This window comes from Bubalus bubalis, chromosome 3 (assembly GCF_019923935.1).
Source record: "Bubalus bubalis isolate 160015118507 breed Murrah chromosome 3, NDDB_SH_1, whole genome shotgun sequence".
Lineage (NCBI taxonomy): Eukaryota > Metazoa > Chordata > Mammalia > Artiodactyla > Bovidae > Bubalus > Bubalus bubalis.
In genome coordinates, this window is record NC_059159.1 from 23,669,397 (window position 1) to 23,693,729 (window position 24,333).

At 43.3% G+C, this 24,333-nt stretch overlaps 1 protein-coding gene across 2 annotated transcripts; it reads left to right on the forward strand.

Moving 5' to 3' along the window:
• Positions 1–875: 875 nt before the first annotated feature.
• On the forward strand, positions 876–23,989 carry CWC25 (CWC25 spliceosome associated protein homolog). 2 transcript variants are annotated; one of them, XM_044939026.2, is made up of 11 exons: positions 878–1,335; positions 2,057–2,756; positions 5,582–5,754; positions 11,290–11,526; positions 14,695–14,764; positions 15,624–15,751; positions 16,548–16,611; positions 17,821–18,032; positions 18,414–18,512; positions 21,915–22,076; positions 22,509–23,989. In XM_044939026.2, exons 2-11 carry the CDS (start codon positions 2,739–2,741, stop codon positions 22,621–22,623), a joined length of 1,278 nt encoding a protein of 425 aa, XP_044794961.1. In that variant the 5' UTR covers positions 878–1,335; positions 2,057–2,738; the 3' UTR covers positions 22,624–23,989. The 2 variants fall into 2 exon arrangements, with proteins under 2 accessions (XP_044794962.1, XP_044794961.1); XM_044939027.2 differs by lacking the exon at positions 21,915–22,076 and having other exon boundaries at positions 876–1,335.
• Positions 23,990–24,333: the final 344 nt, after the last annotated feature.

Genomic DNA, 24,333 nt, shown 5'->3' on the forward strand with positions numbered 1-24,333 from the left:
AAGACCCAGCACAGCCAAAAGTAAGCAAATAAATCTTAAAAAAAAAACTAAACATATTTACAATGCATTACCCGTTAAAAAATGTTTTTGTTAAGAGTATTTGGCTAGAGAAATAAAAGTTTAGCTGTAGCGTAGTGAGTGAGAGGTAGGAAGTCTTGTGAGGCTGGAGGAGTCAGAAGAGCCAAGTCATGAAAGAACTGCGCATTGTGGCTTGTGAGATCTTAGCTCCCCAATCAGGGACTGAACCTAGGCTCTTGGCAGTGAAAGTGGAGTCCTAACTACCAGACCACCAGGGAATTCCCAGGACTTGACATTTTTAAAATGTGGGTTTTATAGTATGAATAATGGGGAGCTGTGAAAATTTTTAAAGCAGTGGGTTGATAAAATCATATGTTTGAGAGAGACATAGCCTGCACCCACATAGATAGCAAGATATCTCTAAATCTTGACATGTCCAGTTGGAAATACCTAATAGCCAGGCTTAAAACCCTGGAGCTTGAAAGGGAGCTATGACTGGAGATAATGAATTTGGGATCATTAACATATTTTAATAGATGGTAACTGAAGCCCTGTGACTAGATGAGATCACAAAAGGAGAACACTGTGAAAAGGCCTAAGACAGAACTTAAGAGGCAGAATGAGGAAGAAAAAAAAACGTTCCCTGAGAAGGATCTAGAGAATGAAAATTTGGACAGTGATGGGAAGAAATTAAGTAAAAAGCATATCAGTAAGGAGAAAGTAATCCTAAATACCAAAGGTTAGAGGTAGTCCAGATGAGGGTGAAATGTGGTTTTCGATTTAAATACAAGGAGGGGCGTATTATTGAAGGTCATGGGGAGAACAGCTGAGTGGAGAGTTCAGGTTAAGCCAAAGTTGAAGCGGAAGCATCTTGCCTCCACAGCGGAGGTAACTTGTTTTAAGTTTGCTAAAGACAGAGAGGAGATTGCAGCAGCTGAGGGAAAGACTTCTTTTTAAAGGATCAACTAAGTATATCTAAAATGATGATAACAAGCCAATACTTAGGGAGTTAGAGAGTGAGAAATTGAGTAATACTTAAACTGTTTGGTGTCTTTTCCAGGGGCTCCAAACAGCTCGTAACCATAGTCCTTTATGTCTCGGCACAGAAAGAATTCAGCCAGAGGCAAACTGATACACAAGAAGTGATTTATTAGAATAGAATGCTTGTGAGGCTTACAAGCAGGAGGGCAAGGTAGTGCTGTGTCCAGGCTACAGTTTTATAAACAAAGGAAAAGTAGGGAAGGGGAGAAGACCTTCTTTGTCTTTCTTCAGTAGACATCATGCTTCTACCATCAGTTCCTACTCCAGGGTGGGCAGGTGAGTTTTCTTGTTTCTATACGATCAAGCTAGGTCCACAAATTATTGTTTTTTACCTGAGCAGAGAGTTGTGACCTAGCGATCATTAGCTTATTCAGCTCACTGGGCAGGATGTAGATCGCATGGCATCATTCATTGGGGGGCATGTCTCCTGCTTCTGTTGCATGGTTTATTGCTAAGCAAGTCTGGTTTCTTCAAGTCGCTCAGTCATCTCTGACTCTTTGCGACCCCCATGAACTATACATTCCATGGAATTCTCCAGGCCAGAATACTGGAGTGGGTAGCCTTTCCCATCTCCAGGGATTCTTCCCAACCCAGGGATCGAACCCAGGTCTCCCGCATTGCAGCTGGGCCACAAGGGAAGCCTGCTTTCTCCAATAATCATTAACTTAGAAGGGTCTCCCATTTTTTTCTACTTAACAATCCCCTAGTGGCATTAACTATTTAATCAACTACTTTATCAATACCAGATGTGAGGGGTGGGATCCCAACTGATGAACCTCCATGCCTTAGATTAGGAGGGATGCCTCTTCCACCATAAACGAAGGGAAAGGAAAGGGAGAAGCTGGCAGATTCTCAAGGTTTGATGCCGGGAAGCTGATGGAATTTCGGTTGGCTGGTTTCTGTTTAACTCTGTAAAATAAGCCTGGGGAAAGGGAGGTGGCTGTGAGCCGAGGTTTGAGGAGAATGCTGATTTGAAAAGCCGTTTTACAAACTCTAGGTGGCCTAGGCTGGTCCACGCTGGGGCTCGGGAGTGAGATCCGGAGGGGAGCTCCCAAGGACGCCACAGTGCACTGCCATGGCAACAGAAACTCCAGGTGAGGCCCAGGCTCGATTAGAACCCCGGAACAGCGCGTGCTTGCTAAGTCGCTTCAGTAGCCGGGGCTCCTCTGCCTATGGGATTCTACAGGAAAGAATACTGGAGTGGGTTGCCATGCCCTCTTCCAGGGGAATCTTCCCGACTCAGAGATGGAATCCGCGTCTCCATGTCTCCTTCACTGGCCAGTTGGGTTCTTTACCACTAGCGCCACCTTGGAAGCACAACCCCACAGATCTTCAGCTTATTACCACACCATTTGGAAAGCCAGCGGGGAAGAGCCAACTCGAGGTGACCAAAAGGAAACCACAAATCCCGCGATATCATGGGCCGTACCCCGTGAGACTGCTCGCGAAGCTACCGCCACGCAACGCGACAGCTAGTATTAAACGTCACTGTCCTGCGACGCTGTCTCTGTAATAGGACGCCCTCCCGGAAGTGGGCTCTAGATCGGGCAGTGAAAGTGGTAGCCGGTTGCCCCCGGGACCAGATCTCGGGAGGTCGTTGTTGAACTATTTCTCCAAGTTTCTGTCCTATCCTGCCTGCGTCTTCTGGCTCCGCGGAGTGAGGCAACGTCTCCACCATTATGGGAGGCGGAGACCTGGTAAGTGAGGGAGCCCAGGGCTGGGGGAGGACTGAGAGGCCAACTGGGGCTGGCGACGGGTGTGGCAGTGAGTATTCTTATAACACAGCTGTGCTTTCGGGGAGAAGAAGCTGTAGCCTTGGACAGGGGGCGGATCACTGCGGCCGTGGAGGGACGGGGCGGAGACTTGGAAAGGCGTGTGAGGTGGGTCGCCAAGGATGGCAGGTGGTGTTTGTTGGCAGGAAACCCTTCTGGCTGGAAATTCTGGGGACGGTTGGAACCGTGGCTAGGAAAGGAGGCCGGTATGGAGGACGTGTCACGCAGATTTTGTTTTGTATATTTTGTCTTGGGGTACCTCACATTTTCCTCAACTAGGAATTCAGTCTTGTCCTGCGCTGTAATTGTGATTTGTGCCCCATTCTCCTCATCCCTGAGCCGTGTTCCAGGATCACAGAAGATCTCCTCATGTTCGCCTTTCTGACTTTCACTCCTTTAGTGCAGCATTCTGATATGTAGTGGCAGAGCTTTCTTCTGAATTCATTGTTGTTCAGTCGCTCAGTCGTGTCCAATTCTTTGTGACCCTATGGACTGCAGCACGCCAGGCTTGCTGTCACTCACTGTCTCTGGAATTTGCTCAAACTCATGTCCATTGAGTCAGTGATAACATCCAACCATCTCATCCTCTGTAATCCTCTTCTCCTGCCTTCAGTCTTTCCCAGCATCAGGGTCTTTCCCAGTGAGTTGGCTCTTTGCATCAGGTGGCCAAAGTATTGGAGCTTCAGCTTCAACATCAATCCTTCCAATGAATATTCAGGATTGATTTCCTTTAGGATTGACTGGTTTGATCTCTTTGCAGTCCAAGTGACTCTCAAGAGTCTTCTCCAACACCACAGTTCAAAAGCATCAGTTCTTTGGTGTTCAACCTTCTTTATACTTCAACTCGCACATCCATACATGACTACTGGAAAAACCATAGCTTTGACTATATGGACCTTTGTCAGCAAAGTGATGTCTCTGCTTTTTAATATGCTGTCTAGGTTTGTCATGGCTTTTCTTCCAAAGGGCAAGTGTCTTTTAATTTCATGGCTGCAGTCACTGTCCGCAGTGATTATAAGTTATGTGGCTAGTTCTCAAAACCTGTATAGCCACCAAATGGGAAAATGTACCCATAAGAATGTGGTGCAAGATCAGAAAAATGCTAATCTTCTGAAAGTGTAGCTAATTTCACAAAATAGATCGATTTAGCCATTTGTCTAGTAGCTATATTAGAGTTTGTCAGATGTTATCAGTTAGAATGACTTCCAAGGTACCATCAAGGTTAGTCCCCTTTAGTGTCTTCAAGAAGCTGCATTTAGGGACAGGAAAGCTCGAATCCAAAGTTTCTCAGCTTCGCCACTATTGAGATTTTGGGCTGGATAATTCTTTGTTGTGTGTGTAGTCCTGTGCATGTAGGATGTTTAGCAACATCCCTGGCCTCTGGCTAGTAGCACCTTTCTCCCCGAGTTGTGACAACCAAAAGTGTCTACAGACATTCCCAAGTGTTCCCTGAGATGCAAAATCTCCTGTATTGAAGGCAAGCGAGAAGCACCATTAGGACAAGGTGGAGGGTGGGGGAGGAAGGGTTGAAAACCTGATGAGGGGAAAGTAAAAGGTTACTGCTGTGAGCCATGTGTTATGCTGGGATTGGTGACCTCGGAGGAGAGGATTTCGAACTGGGGTCAGAGATGAGGCTTGAGTACTTGGAGCTTTTTGTGTACCAAAATTTTATTAAAGTATAACAGAGATAGGGAAAGCTTCTGACATAGACATCTGAAGGGGACAGAGTGCCCCCTTGGTAGTTTTTAGCAAGGTGTTTTATGTCTGTTAGCTTTTAATCAGATAAGAGAGATACCTCAAGATTGAGGGAATTTCACCAGGCTTTTCCAATCCTGATCCTCTCCAATTCATTCTTTACGTGCTAAGCTGGTCATGCATTTCAGCTGCATATGAATGTTTAATATTTTCTACTGCCAACGGGATAATTCAGTCCCTTAACATGGCTTATAAGCCCTTAACCTGTTGCTTTCTTTATTGGCTTCATCTTGAGTCCCCTTCCCATCAGGTTGCTCGCCTATCTTCAGCCATGCTGAATTATTTGTATTCTGTTCTTTCTCACCACTGGGCTTGCAGTTGTGTGTGCTGTTACCTCTCTTTGGAAATCTAATCCACTCGTCCCTGCTTCCCACATCACTGGGATAATTTATACTTGTCCTTAGATGTCACTTCCTCCAGAAAACCTTCCCTGGTTGGGAAACTGAACCAATGCAGTGATTCATGGGGAGAAAGGGAGAAGTGAAGCACTCCTTGAGGGTGAAAGGGAAGATCAGAGTCGGGGGGGGATTCTTGGGAAGGAAGGTTGAAAGAGCTACCAGGTGTGGTTGTAAACCATGCAAGTTCAAGGCAAGTTCAGTGGACTCGAGGAAAGAAGGTTGTATTCTTAAGAATGTGTCCAGTGCCAAAGGCACTTGAGTTCTTTCACCTTTCAGAGTCTATACCTTCCCACCTCTCTGCCTCATTTTTGTATTGTTATCACCAGCCCTCACTTCAGGCATGGCCTACTTCAGGATAGAAGTAGTTGAAGGGAATTTCGGAGGGGCCTGTTCTATCCTGAAATTTTATGTACTTGAACAACCTCTCCTCGGCCCCCCACGTGTGAGAGATTGTTGGGTGCCAACCTTGCCATTGTTAGAGACATCTTGCCCTTACATGGCTGCCTTGGCGTGAACGGGGTGGGGTGAGGCAGGGCCAGTTACGCTCACCACACACCTACTCCTGCCTTGTTTTCTCCCTCCTTTCATTTGCCACAGAATCTGAAGAAGAGCTGGCACCCGCAGACCCTCCGCAATGTGGAGAAAGTGTGGAAGGCTGAGCAGAAGCATGAAGCCGAGCGGAAGAAGATTGAGGAGCTTCAGCGTGAGCTGCGGGAGGAGAGGGCCCGGGAGGAGATGCAGCGCTACGCGGAGGATGTCGGGGCTGTCAAGTAAGCAAGGCGCTGGGGCCGTTTGGGCTGGGGGTGTCTTGGTGTGTGCGGTAGTGCAGGCCTGTGGGTGCATTGTCCAGTTGTTGCATAATAGCTGGATAAGAGAATGAGTTTGGAGTCAGCCTGAACTGGGTTCTAAGGCTGACTTTGTATGAACTAGCCCAGCTATGTAACTGGGAGCAAGTTTAGGAGCCTCAGTGACCTCAGAAGAACCAGGGGGCGCTGAGAGTACCCAACTCCTAAGGCTTTTAGAGGATCAGATGAGATGACATGTAAAGGCCCTAGTGTAGGCCAAGTTCATGGTAGACAATTGACAAGTAACTGTGACTGAGGATGACTGCCTCTACCCTGCTCTTACTGTGTGGAGGCCGCATTCCTGCTTTTGTTACTGTATGTACTGCAGGCTCATTTTAGGGAGGCAGTGAGGTCCCATGGAAGGAGATAGATGCTGTGTCTGTCAGTGAAAGCTTTGTGACTGTGGACAGTCCCATTCAGTTTCCTCTTGTATAATATCGGGTAGAAGTAACAGATGATATACCCTACCAGCCTCCATAAAAGGGGATAGGAGTAAATGTGTTTTGAGAAAAATAAAAAGCATAAAACATGCAGTGCATTCCTAAATCAGAATTGAGTAAAAACTCTAGACTAAAATTGAGTGTCTGTACTGTTCCTTGTGCGTATGCTTGTGGCCAAGTCTCCAGGGTGACAGGTGACATACTTTCCCCTGTATTGGATATATAGGGCTTCCCCTTAGTAATTTCATGACAGGGGGATTAGTGACATTTGTGTGTGTGTGTGTGTGTGTGTGTGTGTGTGTGAGAGAGAGAGAGAGAGAGAGAGAGAGAGAGAAGAGATACAGACCAAGAGAGAGAGAGAGACTTAGTTTCAGTTCATGGAAATGGTATTACGGAATTTAGGCAGGATAACAATTACATTCTTTCAGGAAAATGGATTGGGAGAACGCCATTCTGACTTAAGTATGAGTTTAAAATATTTGGAATATTTTAAAATAAAAGGAGGGACTTCCCTGACACTCCAGTTAACACGCTGGGCTTAACACTCTGGGCTTCCAAGGCAAGGGGCACGGGTTTGATCCCTGGTCAGGGAACTATGATCCCACATGCCACGTGGCATGGCCAAGAAAATATGAAAAAAATAAAAATAAAGAGTACAAATTAAAAAAAAAATAAAAGGAGTTTTAGAATTTTTCAAGTACAACACAATATATTTAAGGCATTAATATATAAAATGAGCTAAGAGAATTAAATTCTGTACTTTTTTTTTTAACCATAGGCACACATTAAGTTATTTTACTTTTCACACTTTGTATAAATTATATCCTTTATAATTGAAAGTAAATCAGTTTCACACATTTGGACTAATTCCTGGGAAGCTTATAAGACATTCTTACATGTGACCTTTTAGATTTTGTGAACCCTTGATTTTAAAACAAACGTCAACTTTAGACAGAATATCTGTTAGAAGAGCTTACTTCCCAACCAAAAGTAAAAAATTATTTTGAAATTTTTATTCAGACAAGTGTTACAGATTATGCACCTGATATGTCAGAAATTTGGGGCTTTGCAGAGTCTAATGAGGTCAGAGTATAGATGAGCAGCTTCAGAGCTGGGAGTCCAGTGGTTATCATGTTGCTCACCCTCACGCCCTCTTGTCTGCTGTGAATGGGAGGAAGGTGATTTTATATTCTTCTGATTGTTTGCCCCAACCCCCTCACCCATATCCTCCAATATCGTGCAACTCAAAGGTCAACATGTAGGTCCCTTTTCTCGGTCTTTACTTGCAGGTGTAGTTAGACGATCTGCTTGTCCAGCGGACTGGCCTGTGTAGTTCTTTGCACAGTGTCGTGCTTTTCATGGATGCAGTAAAAACCCTTTACTGCTTAACTGCTCACTTCTATGGTTCAGATGATCTTTTCTATGTTTATTATGCTTCTCTCCTAGAACAGAGAAAGAAACCTTAATATCTACATTATCCTTGATCTTCATCCAAATTCCTCTTTGTAGTAGAGTGTTGCTTTAGTATTCTCTGATATTATTAGAAAATTGTGTTTTCCATGCACGGGGTCTATACCACCATTTCTCAACCCTTGCACCCTTGGGAGATTAGATAGATGAAGATGGCAGTGATTCCCACACAGGCCAACTTCCTAAGACTAGCAGGGGTTGTCTGGGGCAAGGGCATCTATAGACTTTAACAGCTCCCTGGGAATTCCCTGGCCACCCAGTGGGTAGGACACCTCTCACTTCTCAGCTTTCACTGCCGAGGGCTCGGGTTTGGTCTCTGGTTAGGGAACTAAAATCTCACAAGCCACTTGCGTGGCAAAAACAAAAATCTCCCTGGGTGAGCCTCATGGGCAGCCTCAAGAACCTGTTCTATATCCTTAGTGATAGCAACAGCAAAAATCTGTAGATTATTTAATTTTTATATGACTTTTACCCTATATATTTTCTCATGTAAAAACTCAGAGAGAGGATCTCATTTAAAAACAATGGGAGTTGGCAGTTACTAGCTCCATTTTATTTAAAAATGTTATTTATCTGTGTATTTTTGGTTAGGTCTTCATCGCTGCCCAAGGGCTTTCTGTCATTGCCATGCATGGGCTTCCCATTGCAGTGGCTTCTCTTGTTGGGGAGCACAGGCTCTAGGCACGTGGGCTCAGTAGGAGTGGTACACGGGCTACTTGCCCCGTGACGTGTGGGGTCTCAGTGTCTGGACGAGGGATCTAACTCATGTCCCCTGTATTGGGAAACTAGTTCCATTTTAGACGTGAGGATGTGGAAGTGTGAAGAAATAACTTGCGTGGTTACCAGGCTGGTTAGTGGTGGAAGCAGGCCAAGTCCAGTGGCACTGGATCTCTGTGATTACAACATGGTTTCTTACCAGAGGGCCTGAGGAGGACTCATATTAGTTGAGTCCTTTTTTTAAAAAAAAAAAAAATTAATTAATTAATTGATTTATTGTTGGCTGTGCTGGGTCATTGTTGCTCCGTGGACTTTTCTCTAGTTGTGGTGCTTGGGCTTCTCAGTGCTGAGCACAGTCTCTAGAGCTCAGGCTTCAGTAGTTGCAGCGCGAGGGCTCAGTAATTACCGCTCCCTGGCTCTAGAGCACAGATTCAGCAGCTGTGGCACATGGGCTTAGTGGTTCTGTGGCATGTGGAATCTTCCCAGATCAGGGATTGAACCTATGCCCCCTGCATTGGCAGGAGGACTCTTTACCACTGAGCCAGCCAGGGAAGCCCTAGTTGAGTCCTCTGGAGACAAGCTGGAGCCCTGAAAATACTACTTCATAGAAGTGTCCGTCTTCATTTTTCCTTCTTTCTTCTGGACAGGTTTTGCTGTTCTGCCTTCAGGCTCCCAGCCCACCTACCTTTTCATGTCATCTCTTCTCTTTCTTTCGCTTAGTTTCTTTTCCCTCATCTCATATCTGCTCCTGCTCCCCAAGGCTCACTGCTCTTCTCCCTTTATTCTCCAAGGGTGCCTTCAGGGACTTCCCGGGTGGTCCAGTGGTGGAGAACCTGCCTTCCACTGTGGGGGACGTGGGTTCGAGCCCTGGTCAGGGCACTAAGATCACACATGCCACTGGGCCACTAAGCCTGTGCGCCACAAGTAGAGAAGCCATCAAGCCACCATGAAGACTCAGCACAGCCAATAAATAAATACATAAAATAAAATTGTTTTTTTTTTAAAGAGTGCCTTCATCCTCTGGTACCAGTGTCAGCTTCATGCTGATGACTCCCACGTGTGTCTCTGCATATTCAGGTGTTTCTGCTTCAAGTGCCCCACAGTCACCTCTTCACATTCTTAGCTCTCAGCACCATTTGGTAATTTGTGACCTCTGTGCCTTATCGGGTAGCCTGTGAGCAGCTCAGCTGCCTGAATCTTTGTCATCTTTCCCATGTTACTCCTCTCTGCCTGGCACACAGGAAGAATGCTGTCAGTGTTTACAAATGAATACAAATGAATCTTTAGTCCCCGCTTCCCAGTCCATGTTCACGTCAGGCATGTATAGGCATGATCCTTTGAGTCATCTTAGACATGTCCTTTCATTTTATTTATTTATTTTAAGATATGTTTATTTGTTTCATTTGGTCGCATCAGGTCTTAGTTGTGGCACATGGGATCTTTTGCTGCGGGTATACAGGCTTCTCTCGAGTCATGCTGTAAGGCGCTCCAGAGCTCATGGGCTCAGTAGTTGTGGCACAAGGGCTTCGTTGCTCTGATGTGGGATCTTAGTTCCCTGACCAGGGATCAAATCTGCATCCCCCCTGCATTGCATAGGGGATTCTTAACCACTGGACCACCAGGGAAGTCCATCAAACCAATCATTTTAATAAGAAAAGAGGTATCTAAAGGGTTAGACTCTCTTATTGGTTTAAATTATTTTTATTAAAATATGCAAACATGAGACTTCCCTGGTGGTTCAGTGGCTAAGATTCCAAACTCTCGATGCAGGGGACCCAGGTTCATTCCCTGGTCAGGGAGCAACTAAGACCTGGCACAGCGAAATAAATAAAAATAAATATTCAAAACATTTTTTAAAAATGTGCAAAGATATAACTAGAAAGATATTATTTATGCTCATAGTTATGTAATCTTAAAAATCAATATACAAAAAATGTCATACTCAAAAATCAGTGGAACTAATGTTATAGATAGTACTGTTTTGATGAGACTGCTTTGCTGCTTGCAATGTGAATGTGACATTGGTTGCCCCAGGACATACTCGTATGAGTTCAGCACACCTTCATTGTTTGTTGCATGGAGACCCGATTTGCTCACCACTTTTTCTCTTAGAACCACAGGGAAATATTTGGCATGATACTGTGACATAATTTGGCTTCGCTCTTTTGGCTTGAAAACATAACTTGTTATGGCTGGTTTTTCTCATTATCCCCTTGAATGTGGTATTACCACTGGTACCAATATGCCAGTAATTTCCAAAACACATGATAAACACCACTGCATATGTGGTCACTGGCATTGTTCTTGGTGATGAGCTGATCCAAAATGTGCACATTAGCTGTTTCAGGTTATCCTCGACATGAAGGCACAGCACAAAACTTCGTAAAGGAGACTTGAGAAGCCCTGAGCAAAGATCCACGCCCCAGGCTGAGGAACATTCTTTCCTCACAAGTTACTTTAGTTGTGTGGAAATAATCTCTCTGCTAAAATGTAAACTCCATGACACCAAGAACCATTTCTTCCCAAGTGCCTCGTGGAGTGTGGTGTTTAGCCTTTGCTAAAGAGCCTGAGAAATGAGCCCTAGTCTGACCAGCCACACTTTTTTTTTCTTTAATGTTTGGCCGTGCCTTACAACCTGTGGGATCCTAATTCCCTGACTAGGGATCGAACCTACAACCTTGACAGCAAGAGCATGGAGTCCTAACCACTGGACCACCAGGGAATTCCCCTAGCTGTGCTTATTATCTGTTGCTTGTGTTCAGGTTTTGTGATTAGGTTTGCAGGAGTCTACATTTTCTTTGACTATTTCTTTTTTTTTTTCCCCTTCAACTAGGAAAAAGGAGGAAAAATTGGACTGGATGTACCAGGGTCCTGGTGGGATGGTGAACCGTGATGAGTACTTGCTGGGGCGTCCTATTGACAAATACGTTTTTGAAAAGATGGAGGAGAAGGAGGCAGGCTGTTCTTCGGAGACAGGACTCCTCCCAGGCTCTATCTTTGCCCCATCAGGTGCCAATTCCCTTCTGGACATGGCCAGCAAAATCCGAGAGGACCCGCTTTTCATCATCAGGTACTGATGAGGGTCTGGGAAGGGGGTTTTGTTAGAGACGCTCGGCCGAGATGTTATCTTGCCTCTTGCTTTACAGTTGGGAAGAGACTGGTAAATGTACCAGACCAGATCAGATTTATCCATTTACCCTTAGCCATTAAATAACAAGAGGTAGAAGCAAGGTGAGAAAGACTGGCAGCTTCTTAGAAACCTGGGGATATGTATGACCTGCCTCTTGAGAAACCTATATGCAGGTCAGGAAGCAACAGTTAGAAACGGACATGGAACAACAGACTGGTTCCAAATAGGAAAAGGAGTACGTCAAAGCTGTATATTGTCACCCTGCTTATTTAACTTATATGCAGAGTACATCATGAGAAACACTGGGCTGGAAGAAGCACAAGCTGGAGTCAAGATTGCCGGGAGAAGTATCAATAACCTCAGATATGCAGATGGCACCACCCTTATGGCAGAAAGTGAAGAGGAACTCAAAAGCCTCTTGATGAAAGTGAAAGAGGAGAGTGAAAAAGTTGGCTTAAAGCTCAGCATTCAGAAAACGAAGATCATGGCATCTGGTCCCATCACTTCATGGGAAATAGATGGGGAAACAGTGGAAACAGTGTCAGACTTTATTTTTTGGGGCCCCAAAATCACTGCAGATGGTGATTGCAGCCATGAAATTAAAAGACGCTTACTCCTTGGAAGAAAAGTTATGACCAACCTAGATAGCATATTGAAAAGCAGAGACATTACTTTGCCAACAAAGGTCCGTCTAGTCAAGGCTATGGTTTTTCCAGTGGTCACGTACGGATGTGAGAGTTGGACTGTGAAGAAAGCTGAGCGCCGAAGAATTGATGCTTTTGAACTGTGGTGTTGGAGAAGACTCTTGAGAGTCCCTTGGACTGCAAGGAGATCCAACCAGTCCATTCTAAAGGATATCAGTCTTGGGTGTTCATTGGAAGGAATGATGCTAAAGCAGAAACTCCAGTACTTTGGCCACCTCATGTGAAGAGTTGACTCTTTGGAAAAGACTCTGATGCTGGGAGCAATTGGGGGCATGAGGAGAAGGGGATGACAGAGGATGAGATGGCTGGATGGCATCACCGACTCAATGGACAGGAGTCTCAGTGAACTTCGGGAGTTGGTGATGGACAGGGAGGCCTCGTGTGCTGCAATTCATGGGGTCACAAAGAGTCGGACACGACTGAGCAACTGAACTGAACTGAACTGATAGAGTTCTTTTCCTCTCCCCTCTCTCCCTCCCTTTGTTTGTTTTCATAGCAGAACCCTTTAAAAAGAAGCTTTAGAATCTTACTTGAAATCTTAATACAGAACAGATCAAAGTAAAGCTGCATTTTGGGTGTTAAATAAAATCATGTAGTGTGTGTGTGTGTGTTTTAATTTGGATAATTTTATTTCAAGGATGTAAGATAGAACATTGAAAAATGTTTATTTCTTATTTATATATCTTTATATGTACATATTTTCTCCCATTTTGTATAAAATATGAATAACAAAATTTACCATCTTAACTGTTCTAAAGTGTACAAGTCAGCGGCAGTAGGCACACTCACACTGTTGCGCCACCATCACCCCACCCATCCTTCTCCAGAGCTTTTTCATCTTTGCAGCTGAAACCTTATACTCATTAAACAATAAGTCCCCATTCCCTCCTCTTCCCAGTTCCTGGCAACCACTTCTACTTTGTTTCTATGAGTATACTCTAATTACTCATATAAGTGGAATCATATGGTATTTATTTTTTTTTGTGACTGGCCTATTTCACTCAGCATTATGTCATCAAGGTTTATCTATATTATATAGCATGTGTCAGAATTTCTGTTTTAAAAATTGTGGTAAAATGCACATGATGTACAATTTCCCATTTAAACCATTTTATATATACAGTTCAGTAGTAGGGCATTTGAATTATTGTGTAGTCAATCCAGAAGTTTTTCATCTCTTTGTTTTTTTTTTTTGTTGGAAGGCTTACTGGATCTTCCCCGACCAGGGGTTGAGCCCAGGCCACCGAAGTGAAAGCCTGGAATCCTAATCTCTAGGCCACCAGGAAAGTCCTCATCTTACAAAACTGAAAATCTATACCCATTAAACAACTCTCCATTTCCCCTCCCCTGCGGTCCCTGGGAACCACTATTGTACTTTCCATTCCTATTGTTGGCCTATTCTGAGCCTCACGGAAGTGAAATCCTTCAGTATTTGCTTTTTTGTGAGTGGCTTATTTCACTTTGTATAATGTCTCCAAGGTTCACCCAGGTTGTATCAGAATTTCCTTCTTTTCTAAGGCTGAATGACAGTCAGTTGCATGTTTATACCACATTTTTTAATTCATTCATCTCATGCCCATTGGGATTATTTCCCCCTTTTAGCTATTATGAATAATACTTCTATGAACATTGGTATATAAATATGCATATTATAAATATGCATAAACTCCTTTTTCCCACCTAATCATATATATGGGGCATCTTTTTTTTATTGCTGACCACGCTTCTATAACATCATTTTTAATATCTGTATTGTATGGATATACCATAATTTATTTTATTAATATTCTCCTATTGAATCCCTAACTTGTTTCCAGGCTTTCGTTGTTCTAATATGAACAACTTTTTAATGACCTTCCTTGATTATATCCCTTCAAAAATAAATTCTTGAGGAAGCATTTGTAAGATTAAAGAGTTTATGAGTATATACAGGCTGTGATAAATGTTGCCAAATTGTCCTCCAGGAAAATTGACCTGTTTATCCTCCTATGAATATATGAGAATAAGACTTCTTTAAAGAGGAATCCATTCTCTTTACTTTTCAATGTGTTATGATGCTAAACGGTGGAGGTAGTATTGAAATGCTGCATATGTTTGATACACAAGATGACATACATTTACTTGACCAGTTGGGAAGCCCTGAGCATGAAGCTTAACAAGCAACAGACCAAACTCACTTTGTTGCACAACAGGGAGCCAGTGTGGACTTTACCCACAATACGCAATCCCTCATGCAGACTTGGGGAAGATTTCTGCTTTCACACCATCATGCAGATTGCAGCATAGGGCTTGTCTGCCTGCATTTAGAAAAAAGATTGCTGCATAGAGTTATGGAGAGTAGAATGAATGACTTAATTCCCTTTCTGAAGAAATGATTATAATTTTTATAACTTCTTCTCTTTAGGAAGAAAGAGGAGGAGAAAAAAAGAGAAGTATTGAATAATCCTGTGAAAATGAAGAAAATCAAAGAATTGGTAAGTAGTGCATTATGTAAGCATTAAGAACTACTTAACATTAAGCATTAAGAACTCCTCTCCATTTATTCTTTTTTTTTCCTTCTCTCCATTTATTCTTATGAGAGGGAAAACAGAATGGCTTTAAATGTCTTTGTCTTTTAGAGACTGTCTCCTGATGATTTTATGCAATCTTATATCAAGCTTAGTTATGCTTGATTTTCTCTTTTATGTTTTTTGGTTGGAAATGCAGCATGTGATGTCATTCTTCCAGAAAAAGAGGGGTATTGGGATATGCCTGTGGAAAGCACGAGTGTACACTGTTCAGGAGATCAGGTGGTATCCCATTCACTATTAGGGCCCATTCATCATTCACGTATTATGTGGCTGTTTCTTTTTTTTTTAACCTTTTATTTTATATTGGAGTGTAGCCGATTGTTGTGATAGTGTCAGGTTGACCGCAGAGGACTCAGCTTTACATGCACATGTATCCATTCTCCCCTAAACTCCCTTTATGTGCATGTTTCTTGGATCAGTTGGTAAGAAAAGTTTAAAAATTGATCTTGCAGCCCCTAATTACTTTCAGTGGAGTTGGATTCTTTTGACAGAATAGAAATTCCTAGGCAGTGGTTCTGGGGACTGTTTCAAAACACAGATTCCCAGCCCCACCCACCAGAAAGTCCATTTAGTAGTCTAGTGGGTGTTTCTGCACAACCAGAGTCAAGACCCTCCACTGTTGTCAACAGGGGGCGGCTGATTGATCATGTCCCTGAACCCCAGTAGACCCAGAGACCTGAAATCAGGCAGTTTGCACATGACCCCTCAGAGAGGCTGACAGGTCTGGATAATCTTACGTGGTTATGTTCTGGGTATTTTCTAGTTGCAAATGAGTCTGGAAAAAAAGGAGAAGAAGAAAAAGAAGGAGAAGAAAAAGAAGCACAAGAAACATAAGCACAGAAGCTCAGGCAGCGATCGTTGCAGCAGCGAGGATGAGCGCAGCAGGGGGAGGTGAGCGCAGAGCGGCCTCCTGCACCATTGATTCACTCACTCTCATTCATTCCACAGAAGTGGACGAGCGCCTGCTCTGGACCGAGAACTGCTAGGTTCTGGGGGCTCAGTGGAGGGCACTTGCACACTCTGGCTCTCTGCCCATGGTGTTGCCAGCTAGCATTAGAGTTCCTAGAGGTGCTGGCAAGATCCCCAGCAGGGCTGGCTGCAGCCGTATCGGTCCTAAATCAGACGTCCTGGATGCGACTTTCAGCTCTTTTTTATTTTATTTATTTATGTACTTTTTGGCCGCACTGCATGACATGTGGGATCTTAATTCCTCGATGAGGGATGGGACCTGCGCTTCTTGCATTGTAAGCTCGGAATCTTAACCGCTGGATTGCCAGGGCAGTCCCTCATTTCAGCTCTTGATTCCACCAAGACTGAAGTGGGTTTTATGGAGGCTTTTTTTTTTTTTTTTTAATGCATTAATGGGCCCATCTGGGCCTGTTCTGTGTCTTCTCTGCGGGAGCCGCCAGCGCTGTCGCTGCTGACTCAGAGTCCCTAGAATAGCAGCACGAGGTGAGAGGAGAATGTGCTCGGGCTCTGGGGCTGAAAAGTGAGGCCCACGGTTTTTCACAGGAAAAACATGACTGTGCTGATGCCTCTTCCAGCAAAGATAGAGAAACACACTCCCACGTGAGAGGCAGGAGGTGGGAGAGGTCACATTTGAAACAGGAAGCACATTTCAGCACAGAGCTGTAAACTGGACCTTAAGGTGTCTTCTTTTTCAATGAGTATGTGTTTAATCTCTTAGATCTCAAAAGAAGATGGCAAATTCTCCCCCTGTTTTGTCCAAAGTCCCTGGATATGGCTTACAGGTAAGGATATGGCTTCTCAAAGGGAGTGACTGTGGGGCCATGGAACATGCCAACGTGGCAGCCTTTTTGGATATAGAGCATTTTTTTTTAACTTTTTATTTCATTTTGGAGTATAGCTGATGTTATGGTAGCTTCAGGTGTACAGCAGAGGGACTCAGCCATATATATACATGTGTCCACTCTCCTCCAAACTCCCCTCCCATCCAAGCTGCCACATAACATTGAGCAGAGTTCCCAGTGCTATATACAGTACACCCTTATTGGTTATCCATTTTAAATATAGCAGTGTGTACCTGTCCATTCCAAACTCCCTAACTATTCCTTCCCCCAACCTTTCCCCCTGGCAACCATAAGTTTGTTCTCTAAGTCTGTGAGTCTTTTTCTATTTTGTAAACAGTTTCATTTCTATCATTTTTAGATTCTGCATATCAGGGATGTCATACGATATTTCTCCTTCTTTGTCTGACTTTTATTTCCCTCAGTATGACAGTCTCTGAGTCCATCCATGTTGCTGCATGGACATAGAGCATTTTTAGCAGCCAGTCAGACACACAGAAAGAAGGGAGTTTGGGTGGCAGAGGCTGGGATTGCTGGCGAACAGGCCCCTTCCTTACTCCTGAGCCTCTCACTAAGCTGAAGTCCCTCTGAGTAGAGGAGCTAAACCATCACTGGGCATTTAGGCATCACCCCCCTTCCTTCTGTGGGTAATTTACATGAAATGCATACATTTTAAGTGTACAGGTTGATGACTTTTTGATAAATGTACATCCCTCTGGACTCTTTGTTTCCCCTCAGGTCCTTTCCTCCATGTTCTGCCTCCTACTCCCCCTCAGGCTGTAGAGAAGAGCCAGGCCAGTTTAAGTGCTTGGGTGATATATCCTTTTAGGGCATTCTGAGGATGACTTTCGGAGAAGGCGATGGCACCCCACTCCAGTACTCTTGCCTGGAAAATCCCATGGACGGAGGAGCCTGGTAGGCTGCAGTCCATGGGGTCGTGAAGAGTCGGACACGACTGAAGCGACGCAGCAGCAGCAGAGGATGACTTTCCTTAGTGTATGTGGCTCTCAGTGATAACCGTATGATGGGATTGAAATACCCAGTTGGCCCCTTATAGGACCTCAGTGTTTATTCATTTTCTTGTTTCACTGCATCTTCTGAGCCGCTGGATCTTCCTACATACAGCTTTCCTTCCTTTCCTTGATGATACAGGTCAGGAACTCCGACCACAGCCAGGGCATGCAGGGTTCTCTGATGGCTGAACGAAAGGGAGCGCATGGGTTGAAAAATTATTCCAGGTCCAGGAGCTCCTCTTCCTCACCTCCCAGACATGCCAGCAAGAAGAGCACCAGGGAAGCAGGGTCCCGGGATAGGAGGTCCCGATCCCCTGGCAGAAGGTCTCGGTCCCCAAGGCCAAGCAAACCGTGAGTGTGGGAATTCAGTGGGCAATAACCTGTGAATGTGGGGGCCTGGTCACAGCTGGGGTTTGCTTTTGGCCATATCTGTTCATCAACTCTTCGAAATGTCTTTGCTTTGTTATTATTGTTACTTTTTTTTTTTTTTTTTAATGTAAAGCTCAAATTTCTAGAACTACATATTTGTATGTGTGGAATCTCTGGAGTGAGAGTAATATCCAATCTTTTGTATCCTTATGCCTTTATTTTTCTTCCAGTTCCTCCCTGTATTTTCTTCAATTGGGTTATGATTCTGAAGCTGTTAGCTTTTCTTCCATCTTTTGAAGGACATGGTAGAAGCTCCTATATTGAAAAAGCTTTTCTCCTCTCTGCCCTCTGTATCGGTTACAGGCACAACTCTAAGGGAAATAGGAAAGACAGAGGCCGAAGTAAGAGCCCGTCTCCTAAAAAGGAGGTTTACCAAAGGCGGCATGCTCCTGGGTACACCAGGTGAGTCCAGAGCCCAGGAGGTTCACTTCAGACTCCCAGGCCTGAGTCTAGGCGTGGCTCAGACCAGGGCAAGAGGATAATCTGTATCACCTTTTTTGTTTACCCCTTTCTTACTCCACTTGTTAACTTTTAACCATCCACCCTACCCCCTACTGCATGTCAGTCACATTGAAAGGACAAAGTAAATAGTTTTGAACTACTGAACTAATGACCAATTCACTGAGTGACTCTCTGTCAACATCTGTAAACCACGGTTATTCTCACAGAGATTTCCACAGGAAGAAAGAGTGCTCCTTTCTTGAGGCATCAGCTGAAAGGGAAGCAGGGTGGTCTCTTTGAGGGCAAATGTCCTAAGATCAACTGCGTTTGAGTTAGGTATGGCTTGGATCTGACAGAACATAGATGTACAGCCTTGGGACCTGAGTGGAGTTGGCTGTGCCCTAGAGAGGCTGTCCCAAAGGGTCTCAATTGCTCTTAGAAGTTATTAGATGAGGGAATTCCCTAGTGGTCCAGTGGTTAGGACTCAGCACTTTCCTTGCTGAGGGCTTGGGTTCAATTCCTGGTGGAGGAACTAAGATTTGGCAAAAAAAAAAAAAAAAAAAGAGTTGGGCAACTTTTGTGTACTTCCCTTTAACTGCCTCCCCCATTGGCTGCATGTTAGAATCACCTGAAAAGCTTAAAGAAAACCCGAAATCCCATTCCCTGGCAGCTCCTATGACATAATTTCTGGGAGGATGAGTTGGGTAGCTAGGATCAGCGACTCAATGAACATGAATTACCTCAGTAATTCCAGTACACAACCAGCACTGAAAAATCACTGAGTTCATAATAACCTCTTTCAATCACTATGGTGTTAGAAGAGATGCAGACCCTAAGGTCCCTTTTAACTCTTAATTGCCTGATTCCCTAAGTTTAAGGTTTAATTTTGATCGCAACTTTCCAGAATATTACATATCTCCCTGCCTTCCAGAGGGGGAGGGTATACTGCATGTTATTTAATCTCCTGTTGGTGTCGCTGGGTCAGTTCTTCAGCTATGCTGTAATCCATGCTCTTCTTAGGGATGAATGCTCATGACTATCTGTATTTTTTTTTTTTAATATATTTTAAGACTCTTGGTCAGTGCAAGGCCTGCTTTTTCAGATCCTGCTTTGTTTTTCTGTCTCTTTTGCCATCTGCCATCACTTGAATTTGTCTTACTTTGTCAGCCTTTTCTTAGTGCTGTTAGAATTTTTGTTGAATTTTGTGATTTAGAAAGTTAAAATAAACAGGTTCCTATTGTTTAGGACCAATAGACCGATATTTCAATAAAACTTTTTTTAAAAAGTGAGTTAGAGCCCTCAAGATCTCAGTCTTCCAGGAATGGAAACACAGAAACTTGAAAGGATGGATTTTGTGATCTCTTTGTTTTGGTTTGGTGTTCCAGGTAGTTGAACACTAAAGATGTAACCAAGATTTGGGTACTGAAAAAAGAAAGAAAGATTACGGCTGTAAAACCTTTCTTAGCACTATTTATATTGTTTCTCAGATTGAGAGTCATTGAATATTTCCTCAAGGGTCTGAGAGTTCGGCAAGATTTTAAAATTTTTTGAGTTCTCTTTTGAATGTTTTAATTAGTGATCTGAAACATCTTTCTTGTCAGTTGAAAAGATGAAGCTCCTCCTGCTTCTCCACATCTTCACCAACCTGTTATTTGTGGTCTTTTTGATGCCAGCCATTCTTCAGGTGTGAGATGATACCACATTGTGGTTTTGATCTGTTTTTCTCTGATGTTTAGCAGTGTTGAGCATCTTTTCATGTGCATGTTAACCATCTGTGCATCTTCTCTGGAAAAATGTCTCTTCAGGTCGTCTACTCATTTTTCAGTTGGATTGTGTGTTCTGCTATTGAGTTGTTTGAGCTGTTTATATAATTTGGATATTAACTCTTTGTCAGTCATGTTATTTGTAAATATATTTTTTCCCATTCAGTATTTTTTTTTGTTTTGTTGATAGTTTCTTTTGCTGTTCAAAAGCTTTCAAGTTTAATCTGGTCCCATTTGTTTATTTTTGCTTTTGTTTCCTTTGCCTGAGCAGACAGATTAAAAAAAAAAAAATTGCTGTGACTTATGGCAAAGAATGTTCTGCCTGTTTCTTCTAGGAGTTTTATGGTTTCTGGTTTTGTATTTGGGTCTTTAATCCATTTTGAGTTTATTTTTGTACACGGTGTGAGAAAATGTTCTGATTTTATTCTTTTACATGTAGCTGTCTGGTGTGGTTCTCCTGTGTGGTTCAGTTTCTCTAGAAACTACTAGAGTCTACCCTCTAGAGGGTCTCCTGTAGATGTTTGGGAGAGCAGTCACTGACTTCCCCCGAGTCAGGCATGAGGATCCCAGGATGTCTTAATTGTTCCTTATACAGACTTTAATTAGTCCCTTTGTTTTCATCCTTGTGCACCACACTCCAAAGTATTACAGCCTCCAGTACCTGAAGCTCCCCTGGGTTTTACAGTGTGATTGCTTCTGATCAGTATCAGGCACTTAGGATTCAGTTTTCTCTAATCTGTTAAAGTGGTTACCAGTCCTTCATCCTCTTGTATCTTCTGACAGTTTGTTCACATATGTCTTATTTAGAGTTATTTCCTCTTCCATTTTCTTTTTAGTTAGTAGGGTTTTTGAAGGGGAGCCTTCATTTCGCTATAGATAACTAAATGTCAGATTTTTAGTATCAAGTTTATTTCTTAAAATTGGGCTCCCACTCCCTTATGGGACTCCGATAACTATTTTTCCTTTTAAAGGGGGATCTGTATATCACACCAATTTGAGAAACAATGGATTTGGATGTCTTACATTAGTAAATAGTGATCGAGCTGGTTCATCTCCTCTTCTTGCTCTTCATTTGCAGTGAGTGCTAGGAAAGAAGACCTGTTACTGACTGAGGCTGAGTTAAATTCTTCAGGCAACTTGCTTCTAGCTTAGTCCTGAGTGGTATACTCATGAGCTATGTCCATGAATTTCTAAGCATCTCCAGTGGGTAGGTGGTAGATGTCAACCATCACATGGATAAACTTGGTTCCCTGTTCTTCTATAAGTTGTTAAACAAACAATTGGAATATAATTGCCATAGATGGAGGCTCCTGATTAGTTCTTATTATGTATTTATTGTTTCAGAATAATTACTCTAGAGATTGTTGAATGAGAGTATGGATTCCTTCACTAAAAGTCGTTGAAATTTGAGTGAAACCACCTGATCAAGTTGTTAGGAAGGAAGGAAACTCTTGCTGAGTATGGCACTGGGCTGGGCATTTCCAAGAGAAGAGAGCTATGGGCTGGAAAACCTGGGTCCTACCTGGTTTCTCTTCCTGTGATATTTCTATTTTTTGGCTGGGAGAGAAGTAGGCCTTAGGCTAATTTTTGTGTTCAACAGAAAGCTCTCATCAGAGGAGCTAGAGCGAAAAAGGCAAGAGATGATGGAAAACGCCAAGTGGCGGGAGGAAGAGAGGCTGAACATCCTCAAGAGGCATGCCAAGGATGACGAGCGGGAGCAGAGGCTGGAGAAGCTAGACTCCCGGGATGGGAAGTTTATCCAGTGAGTGCATCTTTTCCCTGCCTAACAGCTTTCATGGCAGTGGTCCCAAGGAGGCAGTCAGAAAAACTGGTTCATTCACTGTGTTCCCAGTGTTTCTGTGTCTTGCGGAGCTCAGCCCCCAGACACCTCTGTTGCTCTTCTCAACTTCTGGCCAGACCGTGAGATGTTTTTGATTTGAGGGGAGGAGAAATGAATTGGTATTTTACTGAATCCTCTTCTCCATCTAAGAATTCATGGCTCAGGAAGCCTTTTTCAAATGAGGCTTGGACTTATTTTCCAGAACAGATAAATTTTCCCTTACAAATTTGTAAAAAATTGAGTTCTAGATGGAGTTACTCAAAAGTTATCTATGTGGACTTAAAGAGAGCTTGTGTTTCTACAGCCGCTTTATGGCTAACAACATGTTTTAACTTTCCCGTCTTCTCTTTCCAGCCGCATGAAGCTAGAGAGCGCATCTACCTCCTCTCTGGAAGATCGGGTGAAGCGGAATATTTACTCTCTCCAGAGAACCTCAGTAGCTCTGGAGAAGAACTTTATGAAAAGATGAAAGCCATCCCCTCTCTTGCTGGTTTTCCTGAAATTTCCAGGGAGGCTGCTGATCCCTTAAAAATTCTCTTTATAAGAGTTCAAATGGCTTCTTTCACAGATGTCAAACCACCACTGTTCAAAGTGACTTTCCTTCATGGATTCCAGAAACAGCTCAGTTCTTTTGAGAACCAGTGTGACTTGCTCTATGGGACCCTCGGTAACTTTTGCTGGGTGCAGAGTAGTTTTTCAGTGGGTAGGCACTGGAACATCTAGGTGTGAGCACTCATCTTGCTCTGGAGGGAGCCTCCCTATGCCTCTTCCCTCCACCTGTGTGAACAGACTTACTCTACCACCTCAGAATAGACTGGACCTTTCAGAAACCTCTCCCCTCTGAATCACCCAGAAAAATTGTTCTTACCAAGGTAAATGAATACTTAACTTGATTTAGTAGATGATGTGACAGAATGATGTCAGATTAGGACAGAGCCAAGGCAGTGACAGAGAATCTGGAAGGGAAAACAATGCAAAAAAAAAAAACAAAAAACAACCCTAAATGAACTGTTTAACTATTTGAACTATCAAACTGTAAAATATAGTGTGTGTATAAATTATAATTTTTACATGCTTTTGGAAAAAAAGAAGTTAGCTTTGTGAGAATATCTTGTTTGATAAGTGACTTTACTATGTAATAGAACCTCATTGAATCTTGTTATCCAGTAACACAGTAAGGCAGATTAGCTTTTCTTTCCTCTGCAAATCTGGCAGATTTTGGAGGGGCCCAGGGTTTATTGATAGGATCTAGGGTATCTGTCCTTTTTACACTGTTTATAGTCTCTGATGTGTGGGCAGTGCAGAAATGAAGTCAAATCATTTTAGGAGTCAGGACCAAACTATCAGTATGCACCCTGGCTCTTAAAAGAAAGTATAGTGGAAGCTGTTTATTTCATGCCTTCCCTTTTATCATGTAGTAATCTTATTACAAGTCTAGGTTTTCAGGAGTTGTTTGGTATTATTTTTTAGTCAGGTATTAAAAAACAAAAACAAAAAAATCCAAACTCATAGGATCAATCTCCTGTCTTCATCCCTTTCCTGTCTCCTACCAGAAGTTCTCATTTGACTCAGGAGTCCTAGGCACTCTTGATCCACACATTAGCTGGGCTAGTTCCTTGTTCTGCTAATTCCTAATTCTTAAACGAATTTGGATTTATATTTTTTTAGCACTTATGCTGCCAGACACTGTTATGCTTAAAACCCAGTCTTTCCCCAGAGAGAAAGTAACATACACTTGTTATTCAATTTAACACCTTATCCTGCTTCCCTGTACTAAGGTTAATTATGTCTTTTATTTTATTACTTGGTAATAAAAACTACATTTATTTTTGTAACTGTGTAAAGAGCCACCTGTGCTGAGTACCGAATTCCTATATCAACAACAATGTTGATCCACGATTTGTGTTCAACATAAAACATAATTCCGAGAGGAATTATGAAGAAAGCGTGGGCAGTTTACTGAAAGATTTCACCGAGTGAGCCAGAGAGTAAGATTATAATTCCCTGCCGTATGAAACGTGTCTTAAGGTGCCGGCCTGCCCCTGAACTGGACGCTTTGGCCGGAGGCCGGCCACCGGTGGGTGAGAGCGGGACTCATTCATAAAACCCAAGGCTTCCAGCTGGCTCGTCTCATTGGCCCTGGGGGGAGAGGGCGTGTCCCGCGGGGGGAGCGCGCCCA

What these genes read in the sequence shown, in the direction of transcription:
- CWC25 (XM_044939026.2), top strand. An exon ending in TGAAGAAAATCAAAGAATTG is followed by an intron (nt 14,765 to 15,623) that starts GTAAGTAGTGCA and finishes GGTATTTTCTAG; the next exon opens with TTGCAAATGAGTCTGGAAAA. An exon ending in TCCCTGGATATGGCTTACAG is followed by an intron (nt 16,612 to 17,820) that starts GTAAGGATATGG and finishes TTGATGATACAG; the next exon opens with GTCAGGAACTCCGACCACAG.